At 41.8% G+C, this 18,585-nt stretch overlaps 1 protein-coding gene across 1 annotated transcript in view; it reads left to right on the top strand.

The window, feature by feature from the left end:
• Nucleotides 1-18,585, top strand: part of LOC115801212 (SH3 domain-binding protein 4) — a 40,699-nt gene that overhangs the window by 9,096 nt on the left and 13,018 nt on the right. Inside the window, exons 2-3 of the mRNA XM_030758969.1 lie at nt 11,979-12,200; nt 12,830-15,192. Of these exons, the coding sequence (XP_030614829.1) occupies nt 12,077-12,200; nt 12,830-15,192 (2,487 nt within the window). The 5' untranslated portion in view covers nt 11,979-12,076. The remainder of the gene's footprint in view (nt 1-11,978; nt 12,201-12,829; nt 15,193-18,585) is intronic.

The following is an 18,585-nucleotide window of genomic DNA, read 5'->3' as shown; positions in this document are numbered from 1 at the left end:
GATGGTTTCATGTCTGAGTCTAATGAATAAAACAAAAACAGCCTGTTTAGTGTTGGCTTGTGCAGCATCTGCTACAGAAGGTAACTGCAATGGAAAAATAACTTATTTTCTCCTTTCCATGCTTTATCTTCATCACTTGTTGCACATGCTTTCTCTATTTTTCTCCTTTTTAGCATAAATTTCATTTTATTTCTATAAACACTGTGAAAGATACCAGCGCTTTGTCCTGATATTGGCAGCACAGAGTACACCAGTGTTATTACTGGATGCATCAGCAAACTCTTTGGGGTTTGTTGTTTATGCTCTGCCATCCTTCACTTTTTTTTTTTACTACACTACAAGGTATCAGCTGTGACCCATAGTGGACTAGAAAGTAGTATAAGAGCAGCCAGCTGTCCTGGGTGTCCACAGCTGAGCTTTCTCTTATTATGGCCCTTCCTATGTCAGCTACCTACCTGCTGTTGAAACCTAAAATGATGATTAGCACTGCTGCCTCACAGCTAGAAGGTCTAGGTTTGAATCCTTGGCCCAGGCCTTTCTGTGTGGAGTTTGCCTGATCTCCCCGTGTCTGTGTGGGTTTTCTCCGGGTACTCTGGTTTCCTCCCACAGTCCAAAGACATGCACTTACTGGTTTTAGGTTAATTAGTGATTCTAAATTGCCCACAGGTGTGAATGGTTGTCTGTCTCTCTGTGTTGGCAACCTGTACAGGGTGTATCCTGCCTCTTGTCCTATGACACCTGGGATAGGCTCCAGCCCCCCTCCCATGATGGCATTTATTCATTTGACAAATGCATTTGTTTTCATTCCTAATGACATAAACAACCTAACTATGTTTTAATGATTATGCACGGTTCTAGCTATCACCCAATCATCTGATCGCCTGGCGCTGCGCCTTAGTGAGGTACTGTCACACTGAGAATTTCTGCTGTGGTGGCATGTTTTCAACCAATCAGCATTCAGCTTACTCAACGAAATCCATGTCATTGCATCCCCTAGCTTTTGCATTGGTTGACTTTCCACAAATCCTCTCTTTCCGTAGCCAAAGAGCTACCGTATTTTTCGGACTATACGTCGCTCCGGAGTATAGGTCGCACCAGCCAAAAAATGCATAATAAAGAAGAAAAAAACATATATAGGTCGCACTGGACTATAAGTCGCACTTTTTGGGGGGGGGGGTTGATAGAATCCGAGACTCAGAGCACAAATTCCATCTTGAACGGCAATTTAAAATAATAATGGATTAAAGAACAGGACGAACACGGTTACACCTACGTTATGCTAACGTAGCACATTCAGCTACATGACGCACAACGAACACGTGTTCGGTATTGTAACGTTGTAAACACACTTCCAAAGTCGGCGATATTCACAACAAAGGTCGTCTTTATTAACAGAAAAACGGCTGCTGTAGGCCACAGCCACGCCAACCACAACTACAACAGCGGAACAGCAACACACACACAGGCAAGCTCTCGGTCTTTTTCTCTCTCTCCATGCTGCCTTCACGAACCTCCCGAACAGTCCGAAATCCCACAACATCAACACGCTCTCTAACTAAGAGAATCGCTACAGTATGTTAACGTAACATTAAGTTATTCAGATAATCATAGCATAAAGAACATACTAACAAGTTAACCAAACCATCAATCCATTGAATTCTTCATCCTCGGTGTCACTTCTAAACAATTCCGTACACTCCGTAGACGAAGCGCCGCTTCCTCTTCTGTGTCGCGTTAGTCAGACTTGTCGTCAGCTGCAGTTCCAATTATTCCAGCCTTTCTGAATCCCAACAGGATGGTTTGTCACTGAAGCCCATGTTTTCTTGATCCATCCAATGACTTCCAGGAAAGTTGGGTGGCGCATTCTCCCAGTTGCCGTTAAGCTGTGCTCTCCGTCCATCATCCACTGCGCCCACAGGTTACGCAAGACTGCCTTAAAGCTGCAGTTCACGGAGATGTCAAGTGGCTGGAGTATTTTGGTTCATGTGTTATAAATGTCACATATACGTCGCTCCGGAGTATAGGTCGCACCCCCAGCCAAACTATGAAAAAAAGTGCGACTTATACTCCGGAAAATACGGTACTCAGAGTGTTTATTTCAGCTTGAACCAAGATGATGCTGCCTCTGTCTTGGGATTACTGAGACTCTCTCCCTGCTGTGCTTTGGGCAGTGCATAACTGACACCTAGTTTGTGCTCGCTGTTGTCATTGCCGCCATTTCATTGGTTCATAGGTTACTAAATGATGAATTAACTCTTTAGTTTAAACATTTTTAAGGTGTAGTCGTGACAGTGAAGCGTGACTGTACAGATGCACAGGAACAAGTCTCACTGACAGTTGTGTGTACTCTGCACCAGAGCTCTGCCTCGCTGCGGGACACGAGATACTGGAACATTGTTTCAGAGCATTCAAGGCCTCAGCAGTGTTGACTCAGTATGAGAGTGTTTGTGTTCTTACATCTCTCGCAGGGCTGCTGCCTGCGAACACGGCAGCTGGGTTTCTCTCATTCTCTCATGAATTCATGAGCTAATTCAAGGTCTGAGTGCTCGTTTAACAGCCAGCGCTCGTCAGCTGCCTCATCCTCCCTCACTGGAAACAAACCCAGACAACTCCGCGCGTTAGTGGGTTCAAATGTGATGCGATGGTGGAATCACTTTTGCTTAAGCACTTAAGGATGATTTGTTATCATTTCAAAAATAAGAAAAAGCTTGATATTAAACTGTAAATGTTCCAACAGTAAACCGTAATATAATGCCTTTTTTCTGGCTTCTTTGTTGGTGAATCTTGAGCATCCATGACTGTGAGTGAGCAGATGCTAACAATGTATCGAAGGCGGCGCTTTGAAGGAAATGCAACAGGCAGGGAGAGTCAGCAGAGATCTGGCTGCCTCTCATCACAAAGGCATTTCCTCCTCAGCCACTTCCTGCTAAGGAGCAGTCGCCCTTAAACTCACATCAGAGGCCCAGACTGCACAGAGGGTCAATATGAAGCCTGTCAGTTGGTTATTTGGCTGGTTTTATTGTTGCGGGGAAAACAACTTTAACCTCGTACATTGAATAGTTTTATAGCCCATAGCTTCATTAGTGGCCATCCACTGCAGTCCTCTCCTTTACAAACATGTACTCGCCTTTTTTAATGTAACTGCATAAAGCGAACATGATGAGCAAGCAGAAAGGCAGGGTCTGTTTCAAGCCACAATCTGGATCCAAGTATATTAAAATGGGTAAATCTAATCACTGGCACACAGGACTACAGCAAAACTGGATTTGCTGTGTTTTATGATGCTGGAATCATGAAAGTGTCACAGAGAAATACACAATACAAACATTTCATCTGATTTACAGGAGCCCTTCGGGGATGGAAAGAAATATTCTGTAATATGAAACTACTTTTAATCTTTCTAATGCTCAAAACTTTTTAATTGTCAGTGCCATTAATCAGTAAATAATTAGATGAATAACTTCCAGTCCATTGATTGACACCCCCCCCCCCCCCACCCCCAACAAAACAAAAAGACCCAAAAGCTTTTGTTTCCACATATTTGTAAAGCTGGAGCCAGAAAAGTATTTTCCCGTGGTTTTCATTTGTTAATGTAAAATGATAATCTGTCAAATAATTATTTTATGAACAGGATTTGTGCAGAAACCGCAGTCATGTATAATTAGATGTTCTTAAATGTTAATATTTTTCACAGACATTAGCCTGCTAAAGCCAAGTCCACTCATAAAGTCATCCACTTGTTGCCGTCACTTTGAGGCTTTGTTGAAGTCGTCCTGGACGTGTAGCAGCAAAACAGCCTCAGAGCGTGAAGCTTCCACCTCTGTGCTTCACTGATGGTGTTCTTTGGGTCATACTCAGCGTTTCTCTCCCTCCAAACACAATTTGATTTTGGTTTCATCTGACCACAGCACTTTCTCCCAAGCCTTGCATGTGCCTTTTTGAGCAGGGGGACCTGCAGGATTTGGGCTGAGTCATCACCTTCCTCATGATCATTCTCACCTCATGCATGGAGCTCCAGATTGAGGGTGACTGATGGTCATTTTATATTGTCACCTTCTCACCAAGCTTCTTGCTGATGGTCTTGTAGCCCATTCCAGCCTTGTGCAGGTCTACAGTCTTGTCTCTGACGTCTTTTGACAGCTCTGTGCCCGTGGTGGTGGTGGAGGAGAGATTTGAATGGAAGAAACTGATTCTGTGTGCAGTTGAGTATCTGTAATTGATTGATTGTAGTCTGTGTGCCACATGGTTGTAGGGGATCAAATAATAATTCCCCTCACTGTACCTGTCCTCTTTTGCATGTCTGTGGTTAATTTGCCTGTTATCATTAACAGTTGCTGGATTTTTTTTTTCGTCATTTTTGACAGATCTGGTAGTCCTGGAATTTAATTTAAAATTAAACATGCTTAATTAACATGCTGGCATTGTCATTTATTAAGTCAAACTGTACACAGATTAAAATTAGTTTATGCTGTGGCACAGAGGTAGAGTAAGCTTGCGTAACAGCATACTATAACTCCAACCTAACTACTGTGCAAGAGCTAGGCACTGGCACAAAAAACATGTTGATTTTTTATAGCTTTTAATAACATTTATGTATTTTCTATACCTCATATGTACATTAAAGTTAGAGTTAGAGCAAAATGTTTCAAATTAAAACCCATAATGAGAGCACATTAATTGTAAACTGTGTTTTTCTTAAATGAAGATGCCCGCTGTGCCCCGTAAACTGTTCAAAGGCTCTTTGTGATTTTCCTGTGACTCTGTAATAAAAACCAGTTGGCACCAGCGTTTTCCTGAGGGACATCCACCCTACAGGAAGTGAACGGCTGAATAAAAGGAGTGGCACAGTTGACAGCTTTGCAGAGCACTTCCTCTGCAGGGACCGTGAAGGAAAGGCTGAGTGATTTGACTTTTTCTTAAAGCTGAGATGTTCTCCCACGCCCGCTGCAGTGAACTGAAGCGTGGAAATCGGCTTAAGGCGCCTCAGCAGGGTCAACTATCTGCCACTCCTGCTGCCTGCCTAAATTGACCACCTCACTGCCCAGACAGGAAATGAGAGCAGAGGTTGGAGAATGACGGATGTGATTATAATTCTATATTCATAGCATTGGTTTGCATTGGTAGAGTTGTATCACGCTGAAGCGCAGTTAACACTTCCTCCTCCTTCTCGTCCTTCTCCTCCTCCTCTCTCTCCTGCTGCAGACAGTTGAATGGACAGACCAGCAGGCAGCCTGAGGGCAGCTGAGCTTTAACTGGGCTGATGGTGGATCAGTACCATTAAACAACTACAGAGAAAGACAGCAAACAAAAGATATGACCAAATTATCTCTCCTTGCTGCCTGCAGTATGGTTCACTGTACCAGAGCTTATTGGACAATCTTGAACCTGTTAAATGGTGTGTGTATATAATTTAGAGTTTATTGCTTGTTGCTCTGTAAAGAAGTATTTTAAAGATTTGAGTTTTAAAGCCAGCCAACAGTAGTTATAGGGATATATATATATATATTCCAAAACTTGCCTCTAGCTCCAGCCTCTAGCTTCACAGCAAGTGGGTCCCATGTTTAGACCCTGGTGGGGCCCTTCTGTGTGGAGCTTCATGTTTTCCCCATTTTAGCGTGGGTTTTCTCAGGGAGCTCTGGTTTCTTTCACCCTTAAAAACATGGTAGGTTAATGCTGCCCATGTTGGCCCAGGAAACTCTCTCAAGTTAATCTCAGGAATTTCATCCTTCGGTTAAATAAAGGTTAAAAAAAGACTCCAGAAACCAGAAAATTCTCAAAGTGACTGAATATTCTCATGTGTATTTCATACATTTAAACAATGTCTGCTGCTTTTGAAAGTCAAGAGCCTTAAAGCCTCAAGAGTCTTAAACTGTATACCGCCACCAAGGCTGAAAATAACCTCCGTGAATTAAGGCCCTGGATCCAGATAAGCTTGATATTTTTCGAAAACATTGAGAAACTGTCTCACTCACTTTTTCCTATTTTGGTTCTACTCTGCTGCCTTGCGCTCATGCAGCTTTCTGCTCATACGCTGCACATCTTCATCAAGTCTTTATTTGCTTAAAGTATTTTTGTCTACACACTTGGTCTATCTGCATTAGTTTGTGCAAAAACTCCTCAGAGAGCCCAATTTAGCCTCCACGATCAGGCTTCAGGTCCTTACATAAAATTCTCTACAACAGATTTAAAAAAAAAAAGACTGTTACTGTGCTGTCTGGTCTGTTGTTCTGCAGTTATCTGTGTGGTTCTGGGGAGAATATCAGCCAACAACTTTCCTTTTTGACAGAGTCCTCCCACTGAGACACATGAAATTGTGTGAAACTGCTCTGAAAGTCAATTAAAGCAGTTAGACTCTGCAGAAATGTTATTAGAAAAGTCTGGAGGGAGAGTTTTTGACATGCTGTTAGCAAAGAAGCTGGCTGAGCCTCATTATGGCCTCTCCAAGCGCCTTATTACCAGGCAGCATGTGGTGATTTGCATGACTAGAGTCTTCTTGTTGTGCTTTCTCAGATTTACATGCCAGAAGGACCTCACCCACCATTGTTTTCTGTGATGGGAGTTAAACAGTGCAGGGTGGTCAGGCTGAGGTTTGGATAGCTGCTCCTGCAGACCACCCAAAGTTTACATCTGACTTCACCACACCCACGTCCCCCCATTTCAAAGAGATGAGATCCAGACATCATGCCATTGAGCAGCGCATGCTAACATTATTATTGAGTTAATAGTGAGAGAATTGCTTTTGGGCTTGGACTGATGTGGATTATTGGGTGTGATAGTGATGTTTTGGATGAAAGCTTGATTTTTTTTTTTCTTTAAGAAACTGTTTATGTAGTAGTTTATATTCAGAAAGGAGCTTTGAGCATGGCTGAAAAGACAGTAAAGACAGCAGGTAAAACAATAAACAGGGATGCTCCAAGGTTTAAATTTGAATTAAAAAGAACTGAAACGAATAGTCCAAAAATTAAGAGCTGAAAGGGTGGGTTTTAAATATGTATAGAGCTGTCACTACACTGTGCTCCTCTCAGAGCCTCATCAGGCTGCTTCAACTGCTCAGAGCTGCCAAGCAAAAATCTGCCCCACCAGAGCATTTTGGCCTGCACTTTGGAAAACCTAAAAAGGCTGGTGGAGAACACCCAAGGGGCCCACTTGGTTCATCCAACAAAAAGCACAATTCAAACATGGGCTGTATGTTGGCACATGACCATGTAGTCTTGTGTAATGTTGTAAGAGGCATTGTTATAATCAACACAATTACTGACAATTAGTGTTAAAGCTTTTGTATTGGTATAATGTGCACAAGAGCTCATCTTAATTAAGCCAAAATTGCCTCAGACTTCTTATTTTGGCCACTTCTGGGCAGCAGAAATGAGTTACAATAGCAATATTTAATCACCCTTATTGGTGACAAAAATCCTAATGATGCTTTTTTTCACATTTTATTTAACAGCGCAACGTGATCATGCATTTGAAGCTGTTTGTATCCACCTCTTGAATCTGATATTCACGTTATATTTTTGGTCTCTTCTAACACAAAATATTTAAGTGTTTAGCTGCTCTGCTGTGTTCACTGGCAGTTCACCTACTGTAAAATGTCTTTAAAACATTTAGCCGGCAGGGGCCAAAAATGAATCTACAAGACCTTTTTAAGGCTCCAGTTGCACAGGCCTAGAGACCGGTTGGCGACCACTTGGTAACCACTGGTCAGTAGGGACAAGTGAGTACTCCTTGAGTGGTTGCTGGAGGTTGCTGTGAAGTCAATTGCTAAGTGCCAGTCGTGCAGGTCTAGAGACTGGTCAGTGACCCTGGGTAATCACAGTTCACTGTGGAAAAAAATGTCTTGTTTTTGCTTGCTGTTGCTAGGTGAAATAGACATAGTTTTGCACAGAAAACCAACTTGTGATTGCTTTGGTCACTAGCAGATTGCTACGGTTGCCCATTGTTTGCATGGAAGATATCAATTTGTCTGCAAACACTCACCAACTGCTCACTAAGAGTGAAATTGTGCAGACTGCTAATGGAGACCCCTACTGCTCGGTTAGTTAGCGAGTGTTTGCAGTGTTCCTTTCAATCTGCTAGTGACCAAAGCAATCTGAAGCTTTTGGTGCAGTGGCTGATTTCACTCAGTGACGGTGATGTGCCTGTATTTGTCAGGAAATAGGTCACATTGGTTGACGGGTAATTTATTTTGTTGATGAACCACTAAACAATAGCCCCACTTAGAGAACATGACAGTGTTTAAAATAAAGAAAGCAATTTCATGGCAGTATTGAAAATTGCTTTTATTGCTAATGTGCCTCAAATTAAAATGCCCAACCTGTGCTTTAAAACACTGTAGAAAATTGATACTGAGAACACAGCATACAGATGCAGTTTTAAGGGTTAAAACACAAAACAAAACTGTATTTAATGTATTAGAGAATAATGAAGCGTAATCATGCACACCTTTACACATGGCTACAAATGTAAAGTGAATGTTTCTCTGCCAGCAGGATACAGATTAATTATAAGCTGATATTTGTGAGCCTGTTAGGACTCAGACACTCTGCATGTGGGTTTATGGGCATACGTTAAAGAAGCTGACGCTGCAACTTCTCTAAACCAAAATAATAATTCGGGTTCAATGAATGGGCTGTTAATGTTTCAAAAACATGAGACAGTCATTTTCCCTGAAGTTCTATATGTCAGCAGCTGACAGTGGGAAGTTGTAATGCTGTGACTTCTTGTTTTGGAGTAGCTGCTTGTTTCAAACTCAGTGCTCTTTGTGTGTGAAACAGCCTCTGTGTGAATGTTTCATGTGCAGCAGCAGGAACAACAGCACTAACTGAACTTGATTGCAGCTTGGAGTGGTTCAGTGAGTGTGATGAAAAACAAGGGCTTTACATTCATGTCCCGATTTAACAAATTTAAACTCGAGAGCTGATAAATGATAATCATGCTCTGCATTTCGGATCATCTGAGAAGCCAAACTTTAGAGTCACAGCTGAATTAATCAGTAACACGTGGTGCTCATGAGATTCAAAGAAACTTGTAAAACCTTGGACATGAGTTTTTGGTCCTGCGTTCTGTGTACATGTGTGAATAAATGGGGCACCAGCGTGAGATGCAGCGGTGTATGAGAAGCTCTTGCTGTTATGTGACGATATACCCTCAGTCAGCCTTTTCATTGTACTGGAGGTTTCCATAAACCATGTTTGGTTTCCATTAGAAAGTCTGATTTAATTCACAAGAGCAATCCCGATCATTAATAACTGTTAGTAAAACAGAGAACATGAAAATTGCATTACAAGATTTTATGAATGTGGCAATCAAAACCATGAGTATTAACATCATATCGATGCCCAAATAATATTAAGGAGATTGCCAAAGTGTGCAAGCCAGGATTCTGAATGTATCCAGTGAAAGGCTTGATGTTGGCTTGTGTACTACAGTCCAGCTGATGCTCTGCTGCTGTAGAAGTGTGCCAGTTGTGAGTCTTCCTCAGCCTCTTCCTCCTTGTGCAGTATGTTGTCTCTGAGCTGACTGTTATAAATTATGGATTGAAGTGAAATGCCTGGTGTCTCTCAAACTGCTGCGTTCCACTGACCCATATCTGCTGTTTGCATTTCTTCACGCTCCTTTTCTTGTGTTTACATTGACTACACTGGTTTTAAACTCTGTGTACTGACAGGCGGGGACTGGAAGAGCAGCCACAGAGAAGGCAAACCTACCAAAAAACCAAGAAATGCTGCAATGTGCATTTCAGAAAATAAAAGAGCACAATTGTTCTGTCCTTCTAAAACTACACCAGGAGACATTGCATTTAATATTTGGCATAGCAAAACATTTTTACAATTAAAGGGTGTTAAACAATAACTATATTGTTGGGGGGGGGGGGGGCTTGTACAAAAATGATGAAAAACATTTTACAACTATAATAAGTGGTTTTGAAGAACCTGTACTCGAAACGGTGCGCTATATGACTTTTCATGGACTGCAGATTCACTGGAGCACCAAATGGGAATTAATCAGTTGCTGATAACAGTTCCAGAGCAGATCGCAACATTTCCACCCAGAGAGAGAAAGAGAGAAAGAGAGAGCAGCTGTTTTAGGAACAGTTTCAGTTTTTTGAAATTGAAACTCGATTTGTGACAATTTTTAAAGATTCATGTCTCCAGCAGGAACCAGACAGCCTGAGGCTGTCAGTAGTACAGGAAGGAACGCCACAGTTATGAGAAATGGATTAATAACTCTTTGTTTTGATATTTTTTGGAGGATCTAAACAGAAAAGAAATATAGAATAGTAGCAACCTGAAACTTTAACAGGGCATTAGTAATCACTGTGGAGGAATCATTGATAATGTGTTATATTGATGTGCTTTAGTTGATTTGGATCCAACAGCCAAGAGTGGACAGCAGTGTGAGTTCTCCTATAGTCCAAAGAAGGTAAATAGCATGATAAAAGAGGCGGAGCCATGACAGCGAGCTCGGGTTGAGTGAAAGAAACATTTTTCACAACAGCAGCGCTTGTTCCTGTAATCACTATTCAAACTGTTACTGGGAAACAGCTGGAGGTCCTTCATCAAACCACCTGATCGTAAAGCTCCAACGTGAAGACAAGTGAACTTTGTAGATGCTCCACCCACTGCTGTTTGTTTTACACAGCGAAAATCTGCAGTAAAGATACAGAAATTAAAATTTGAAAATGAACAGTTAACTTAGTTTGACATGATGCTTAAATTATGCAGCTTGCTGAAGGCTGACGGCAGCCATCCTGCTTTGCCTGGTAGTGAGACCTGCAGCAAGCAGGGGTGAGTCTAAAGGGGGGTACCAGACCATAATTAATTCAAAGCTTTAGAAACATTATTTTGCAGAGTTAGATCAGTGATATGCTCACTTTTCTTCGTGCTCCTTTAAAGGCTTACAGATACACGTACTGACTCATTCACTAGCACACTTAAATAGGCAGACATACACACAAACCCACACACCAAATTTAACTCATCTAGGAGACACAACACTGGCAGAACTTCACTGATGTAAGAAAGCACTTCGAGAGGACGGAGTAGAGACTGTTTTATTGTATGCTTTATTTCAGGCTCTTTGTATACCTTATTGTACTTGGGGTTATTTATTTTTGCTCTTTAAAAAAATATTATTTTAATATGGCACATAAATACACAGAACTGAAAACACTGCGATTTTTAAAATGGAAACCAATGAGCAGTTCATTATAAAAGACTTATGTTTTTTCTCTTTGAAGCATTTCTAATCATTAATAAGATGCAGGTGTTTCTATTAGTCAGTTAATCGATTGATAGAATACTCAATTACTAAAATATAGATGGCTGCAGCTGTACACTTTAAGTACTATCAGTTTTTAATATAGCTAATATTTAATATATTTATTTAATATCTGGCAGCTGGCTTCCCCCTTGAATATGAATAACCATCTGCATTTTAGATTTTAGAAGCTCAAAAACAAGCTAATCTCTTATTTTAACCATCCTATCAGAACAGAAATAGTCTATCACTGAAGAGTAGATTAGTCTGAATAAATAAACTAACATTTATGAAGATTAATCACATATCAGCCAGGCAGCCAGAACTCATGCGTGTGTTTAATTTGTTATTCTGTTGATGTTTCTGTGCTGACTGTCCTGTTGGGCTCAATCTGTACATGGAGATCCCGAACTCCTGAAGGAGCATCAAAGAGTTTTAGGAGACTTTAATCATCCAAATCATTTTGAACATCCACCCCCCCCCCACACACACACACACACACACACACACACACACACACACACAAACACACACACACACTAGCGATTAACAGCTACAGAAGGCAGAAATAGCAAAAATATTCAGATTAAAAGATGGTTGAACATCTTACTTAAAGAGGATCCATTTCATAAAGCCAGTATTATGCCGTCTCGCCTTGCATTGGTGTGTTCTAAATAATAATTATTAACTACTGACTCACTATTTTCTGTGTCTTACAGAGATCATGGGAGGCTGTTGACATCTGACCTCGCCGTTAGCTCGAAGGACACGAGAGTAGCTTGAACACACCTACGGGTGCACAGTGACTGGTCTGAAAATGGCTGCCCATCGAATCAGAGCCACCACAAACAACAACGTTTCGCTCCCTCGCTGCAAATCAGAGGGAACGCTCATTGATCTCACCGAAGGAGTGTCAGAAGCCAGTCTCACTGATGTCAAAGGTCAGCAGGCCTGAAAGTGGATTGAAACGAAATTTAAAATTTGCAAGATTTTTTGTTTTTGTTTTTTTCACAAGAGTTATTTATTTCTTTTTTCTCTGCTTTTCTCTCTGGTTTGAGGTTTAAACTGGTGCCTGGGTGAGAATAAGTTGATTAGAGTTTTTTAATGGTACACTCTAATAAATAATAAAGTGTTTTTTAGGCCCCCCCCAGCCCCCCGTACCTCTGTTACAGCAGTGAAATGTAATCAAAAGGACATTCTGTTTTGTTCAATCTCTCCCTGCCAGAAAAAGAGGAGTATGAACTATTGAGTCATTTCGTTCAATGTCTCTGCATCTGGTAGTGACACTCAGTAGCTAAATATAAATGGCTTAATGGTGTCATCTTTGCAAGCTTATTTTTTTATGCTAATGTTTCTACACATGCAGACTAAAAATAATTTGTTCTTGAAATAATTTGCAATTACTACATTTCTATTAAAGCTCTATTTCAAGAAGTTCTCTACCTTAAATGTTATCACTTCCGTACAGAAACACAGTAAAGCACCTGCTTTACGCCATCAAATACATGATGATGTATAAAATTACATTTTTTTCTTTTCGTGATGGTTGTCCTTTTTATTTTTTTCCCAGTGCCTTCTCCCAGTGCCTTACGACTGGACACAACTGCCTCCTTTGGCACTGCCAGGGAGGTTGTTGCCATTAAGGACTACTGCCCGTCTAGCTTCACCACCCTGAAGTTCTCTAAAGGGGACCGCCTCTATGTTCTGGACTCGTCAGGAGGGGAGTGGTGGTATGCCCACAATAACAAGGAGATGGGTTACATTCCTTCAGCGTATGTGCAGCCCATCAACTACAGAGACTCGTCCTTCAGTGACAGTGGGATGATTGACACTGTGGGAGACTGTAACGAGGAGGCAGCCAAAGAAATGGACCTTCTAGGAGAGTGGGCAGGAGTGATTCTGAAACCAACCACCTTCCAAAATGGAAATCCTTTTGAAACAAACCATACCTCTACAAATCCCTTTCTAAATGGGGGTCCTCAGAGCTCACTTGATCAAAACAGTAACGAAAAATCAGTTGATCTTCTTCTGTTTGATACTCTCAGTCCTTCGTTGCCCAACTCCACCAGCAGTACTGCCGACATTAATAGTTTTGGCAGTGGTGTTACCAGTTTGAACCCTCTTAGTCCTGCTGTGGGGGCAGGGCAAATTTTACGCAGGGACAACCCGTTTTTTAGAAGCAAACGTTCCTACAGTCTGTCTGAGCTGTCCATCCTGCAGGCACAATCCGATGCTCCTCAGGCCTCCACTGGTTTCTTTGGAGGCCTTAAAGCACCGGCGCCAGAGCAATTCCAGAGCAGAGAGGATTTCCGGACGGCATGGCTCACCCATCGCAAGTTGGCCAGGTCCTGCCATGATTTGGATTCACTGGGTCAGAACCCAGGCTGGGGCCAAACGCAGCCAGTGGAGACTAACATTGTCTGTCGACTAGATAGCTCAGGTGGTGCTGTTCAGCTTCCGGACACCAGCATCAGCATCCACGTACCCGAAGGCCATGTTGCCCCAGGGGACACACAGCAGATCTCAATTAAAGCTCTGCTAGACCCGCCGCTAGAGCTCAACAACGACCGGTGTACCACTGTCAGCCCTGTGGTGGAGATTAAACTCAGCAACATGGAAACAAAGACCACTGTTACCCTGGAGATGAAAGTGTCTGTTGTGGTAAAAATGGAGAGCAGGCAGATGACTGAAGTCTTGTGTGTACGAAGTGATTGTAAAGAAGGACCTTACACTTCTGTTCCTCAGGCGTACATGTACGGGGACACAGTCCAGGTGTGCCTGGATAACCTTGAACCATGTATGTATGTGTGTGTTGTGGCTCAGGCTCAGTCCTTATCTCCAAACTCCACAGTTTGGGAGCATGTGGTTAAGAAGATCACCTTAGGAGTGTATGGTCCCAAACATATTCACCCATCTTTCAAAACAGTTGTGGCTATATTTGGCCATGATTGTGCACCAAAGACACTGTTGGTGAGTGAGGTTGGCAAGCAGGCCCAGTCTGCACCACCAGTTGCTCTCCAGCTCTGGGGCAAACACCAGTTTATCCTGTCCCGACCACAGGACCTCCGTGTTGGAGTTTACTCCAACATGGCCAATTATGATGTAAAGGCTAGTGAGCAGGCCAGGGTGGTTCGAGGCTTCCAAGTTAAGCTAGGCAAAGTCAGCCGGCTTGTCTATGTCATTGTGTCACGCAACGCAGATGATGTGTCTGATTTCACCTTAAGAATCCAGGTCAAAGATGACCAAGATTGCATACTGGCCCAGTTTTGTGTTCAGACACCAACACCACCACCCAAAGCAGGCCCAAAGACATCAGTGCAACGGCGATTCCTGAAGAAGAAGGAAGTTGGTAAGATTGTCTTGTCTCCTCTTGCCATTGCAACTAAGTATCCCGTTTTCCAGGACAGGAGAATAAACAACCTGAAGTTTGGAAAATTAATCAAAACTGTCATACGACAAACAAAAAATCAGTACTTGCTTGAGTACCGAAAAGGAGATTTTGTAGCGCTGTTGAGTGAGGAGAAGATCAAGCTGAAAGGCCAGCTGTGGACAAAAGAATGGTACATTGGGTATTATCAGGGCAGAATGGGACTTGTTCACTGTAAGAATGTTCTAGTGGTCGGCAAAGTTAAGCCAATTTACTTCAGTGGGCCCGACCTTACGACGTCATTGTTACTGGAGCAGATACTGAAGCCCTGCAAGTTTCTCACATACATTTACGCCTCTGTAAGAACTATTCTGATGGAGAACATTGGCAACTGGCGAGCATTCGCAGACGCCCTTGGATACGTCAACCTGCCCTTAACGCATTTCTGCCGCGCAGAGCTGGACAGCGAACCAGAGCGGGTTGCATCAGTGTTGGAGAGCCTGAAGGAAGACTGCAACAATGCAGAGAGCAAAGAGAGGAAGTCCTTCCAGAAAGAACTCCTGACGGTAAGTTACTACCTTGGCATCCTCCTCTGTAGCAGTGACAAAGTATTTTCTTTGAGCTGCTGATTTGTAAAAATGCAAATTGTTCTTTTCTGTTTTGTTTTTTCAGTTGGCTATGTTTTGTCCTTTATTTGCATTATTTGTTTGTCTCTTTATCCATATGGTTGGACTCTTCTTTCTTAGAGCACAATCCTCCCTCTCCTGTGTGATCTTCACAGCTGCTTTAGGCTTTAGGCTGTGGTCCAGTCTACTGATTCTGCTGGGAGTGCAGTCAATAACTGCTGTGTAGGCATCGGGGTCTAATCAGGACCCGAGGAGCCGTGCAGAGCAGCAGAATACTTTGTCCCCATGAGTATGCTGATCTTACAAATCCAATAGATAGAATAGGCTGCACTAATAATTTTCTAACTTCATGTACATATAAATCAAACACGAGGAAGGAAAAAAAAACGAGAGGCGAACAGCTTAATGAAAATGGCTCTTACTCTGGTATGTACACTACAAAGACATTTCAGCAATGGAAATACTGGAAGATTTAATGTACTGCTACAATAATACTGAATACTTTAATTCTGGGAAGCTAACTCTGATTGATGATGAGAAGTAACTCATACCCTATGGTTTGGTGGGGGAAAAAAAGGACTTTTTTGGGAAATAAATTGCCATCTGTGTCAGTTACAACCATGATTTTTTTGATCACTGGTTGCCATAACTTGGGGAACAAATTTGAAAAACCAAAATTCACATATTCTTAGCTTAAGGTTAGGAGTTATGGTTAGTGATACATGTCAGCCGGTTAGAAAAAAACAGGTGCTTGTCAGTTCATAACACAAACAGTCCTGTTTACATCTCCTTTTTCTTTAACCAGGTTTAACATTTGTTGGGATTTTACTGGTGCTTTTCTTCTTAAGTGAACAGATGTGTCTGCAGCTTGGTCATGCATTATGCTTTTCTCTTTTCAGTGCGTTCAGCCTTTTTTTTTTTTTTTTTTTTTTTTTTGAATTAGGCCAAAGTGCTGAGCTGTGTTCACTGTAAAATACACATACCAGCTCCCTCTGGCACTAGGTTGTGCATCTTCTGTCATGGAAATGTGGATTTTCAGCAGCGCCTCAGGCTGTCTGGGTAGCGAGCCTCATCCTTACATGCCTAAACACACCGAACACTCCCATCAAATCCAGTATGACTTACGCTTGTGGAACTGTGCTCCGTAAAATGTCGCATTTTTCATTTCATGGCTTTTATTTTATGTCTGTGTGTGCGCTTGAAATACTACAGCCTTTTTAGAGAGTGCTGTCCCCTTTTGACTTCAACCACTATTTCTGCACTTTGTTTCTGTATCAGTACATTATCCTCTGGAGAGTTTCTCAGAGGTCACAGACATCTTACAGCTGAAGTAACACCGAGCAGAAACACTGTAATTTACACAGGGTTGTAAACACTAGTTAGAAACATTTATAGACAGAGAAACTGCAGTATGGAAAAGAACATAATAAAAGGTGGTGACTGAAAATATGCCCTGCGGGGTAGTTTGAATATAAGCCTGTTTTTATGTTATTTCTGTCTGGATTACACCTAAACTACTGGTTACTGTCAGGACAATCAAAGCACGCAACCATCACGCAGATTTGGTATCACGAACGTTTTTGTTTTACCAGCATAAATGTGCTGTTTGTGCCATGTGTAAATATTGTCCCCTTGAAAGTACATTATTTTTTGCGTGCGTGGGCCTCAACATAAAGCCGTGCGAGTATAAAAAGACTGTCAGATGAAATCTTCCTCTCCTCTAGAAAAGGAACTATTTTCTGTGTCAGGGAGGACATTCTCCAATGATTTGCCTGCGTGCAATTTGACGTGGACAGAAGTCTATTTTTAGAAGAAAGAGGACCAAATCAAAAGCACTGTGGTACTAGCAAAGAGCTGCCTTTGTGTTTAAATGTCTGATGCTTTTCTAGTGTGCTGTGATGATTAGCGCTGTGTCTGTGCATACATTCAGCACGGCCCTGCAATCATGAAGATTATGATCTTCATTTTAGGTTGTACTTGTCTTTCAGAGGTAGAGAAGGTTTTAACATGTGAGGAGATTATGTTATGTGCTGCTGTTGTAACGTTGTCACTGATGTATCCCGTGTTCCAGAGTGTTGCAGTCTGTGCCTAAGGTGCCATCTTTAAATGCCATGTTTTGGTCCACCAACAGTTCAGGACTAATTTTCTCTCATTTAGAACAAAAACCAAACAAATCGTCACACCGGAGAGGCAGAAACAAGAGAAGGATTTGAAGTTTTTTTTCTATCATGTGAGTAACTCTTGCAGATCTTTCATAAACCATAAGAGGAAGGCAGAGCAGCAGGGAGGTCTGTCACTCAGACTATCTGTGTGATGTTTTATTCAAGAGGAAAATAAGTACAGGCGGTTCAGCTGTACTCATATTCCTAATAAATCCTGCTCTATTATTTTTCTTACTTTTTTACTTTCCCCAACATGTTAGGCTACCTGAGTACGTATTAGCTACACTTCAACCAATCAGCTGTTCAGTTCAAAATGTTTCAGGGCAAGCTAGGGTATTCTCTGGCACCACCATCAGGTCAAACTGCACTCCTCTGTAATAATTGTCATTCTGCTCTGCTGAGATTAATCCATTAAGTCAGTGAACATTTTTGATGACCAGAGACTGCCAAATATTCTGTGATTTCTTTTTTGTCATCATTATTTTTGTGTAAAATTTCCACATTACAATATCCAAAAATAACTAGACCAGCGTGGCATAAATTGTTGACTTGTGTACTTGCTAGTAACCAAGCTGTACCGCCGCTGTAATGTTACATGTTTAGTGTAACAGTTGTAACAGCTGATAACAGCTCCGGCCTGCCTGGTGAAGCTGGCTGTGGGGGCGGCCGACTCCTCCGATGGTACGTTAGCAGTAAACTTTACCCAGAGGATCGAATCACCAATTTTCCAGTCAGTGGATTACTCAGAGCCACAGTCACCCCTTTGCATGGGATTACAAATGAATTTGTTGCAATGGCTGCGTCTCACGTAAAGGATGAAAAAGCTGTTTGAATATTCCATTAATTCTGCCACGCCAATGTGAGGACTTTCTTCTCTGTTGTGCTATAGCAACATTAATAATTTCAGGCTGAGTTCTGCTCATGAAACAAAAGACGACATTTGAAGACATTGCTTTGGATTCCTGTTGGTCTTTTTTTTATTCATTTAAAAAGCTATTAAACAGTGAACTGATCGATCAGTGGTGGAAATAATTGTTAATTGCAGCTGTAATTCTAAGGGACAAGAATGGTTTCCCTGCTGCTGTCTGAACAGTGAAGCCCTTAGCACCAATACTGATAAGACTCTAATAGCTAAACTACTAATGATGTTTTTTGTTGTGTTTTTGTTTTT

This window comes from Archocentrus centrarchus, chromosome 21 (assembly GCF_007364275.1).
Source record: "Archocentrus centrarchus isolate MPI-CPG fArcCen1 chromosome 21, fArcCen1, whole genome shotgun sequence".
Lineage (NCBI taxonomy): Eukaryota > Metazoa > Chordata > Actinopteri > Cichliformes > Cichlidae > Archocentrus > Archocentrus centrarchus.
Note: the sequence above shows the minus strand (reverse complement) of the source record. Positions and strands in the feature narration are given on the sequence as shown.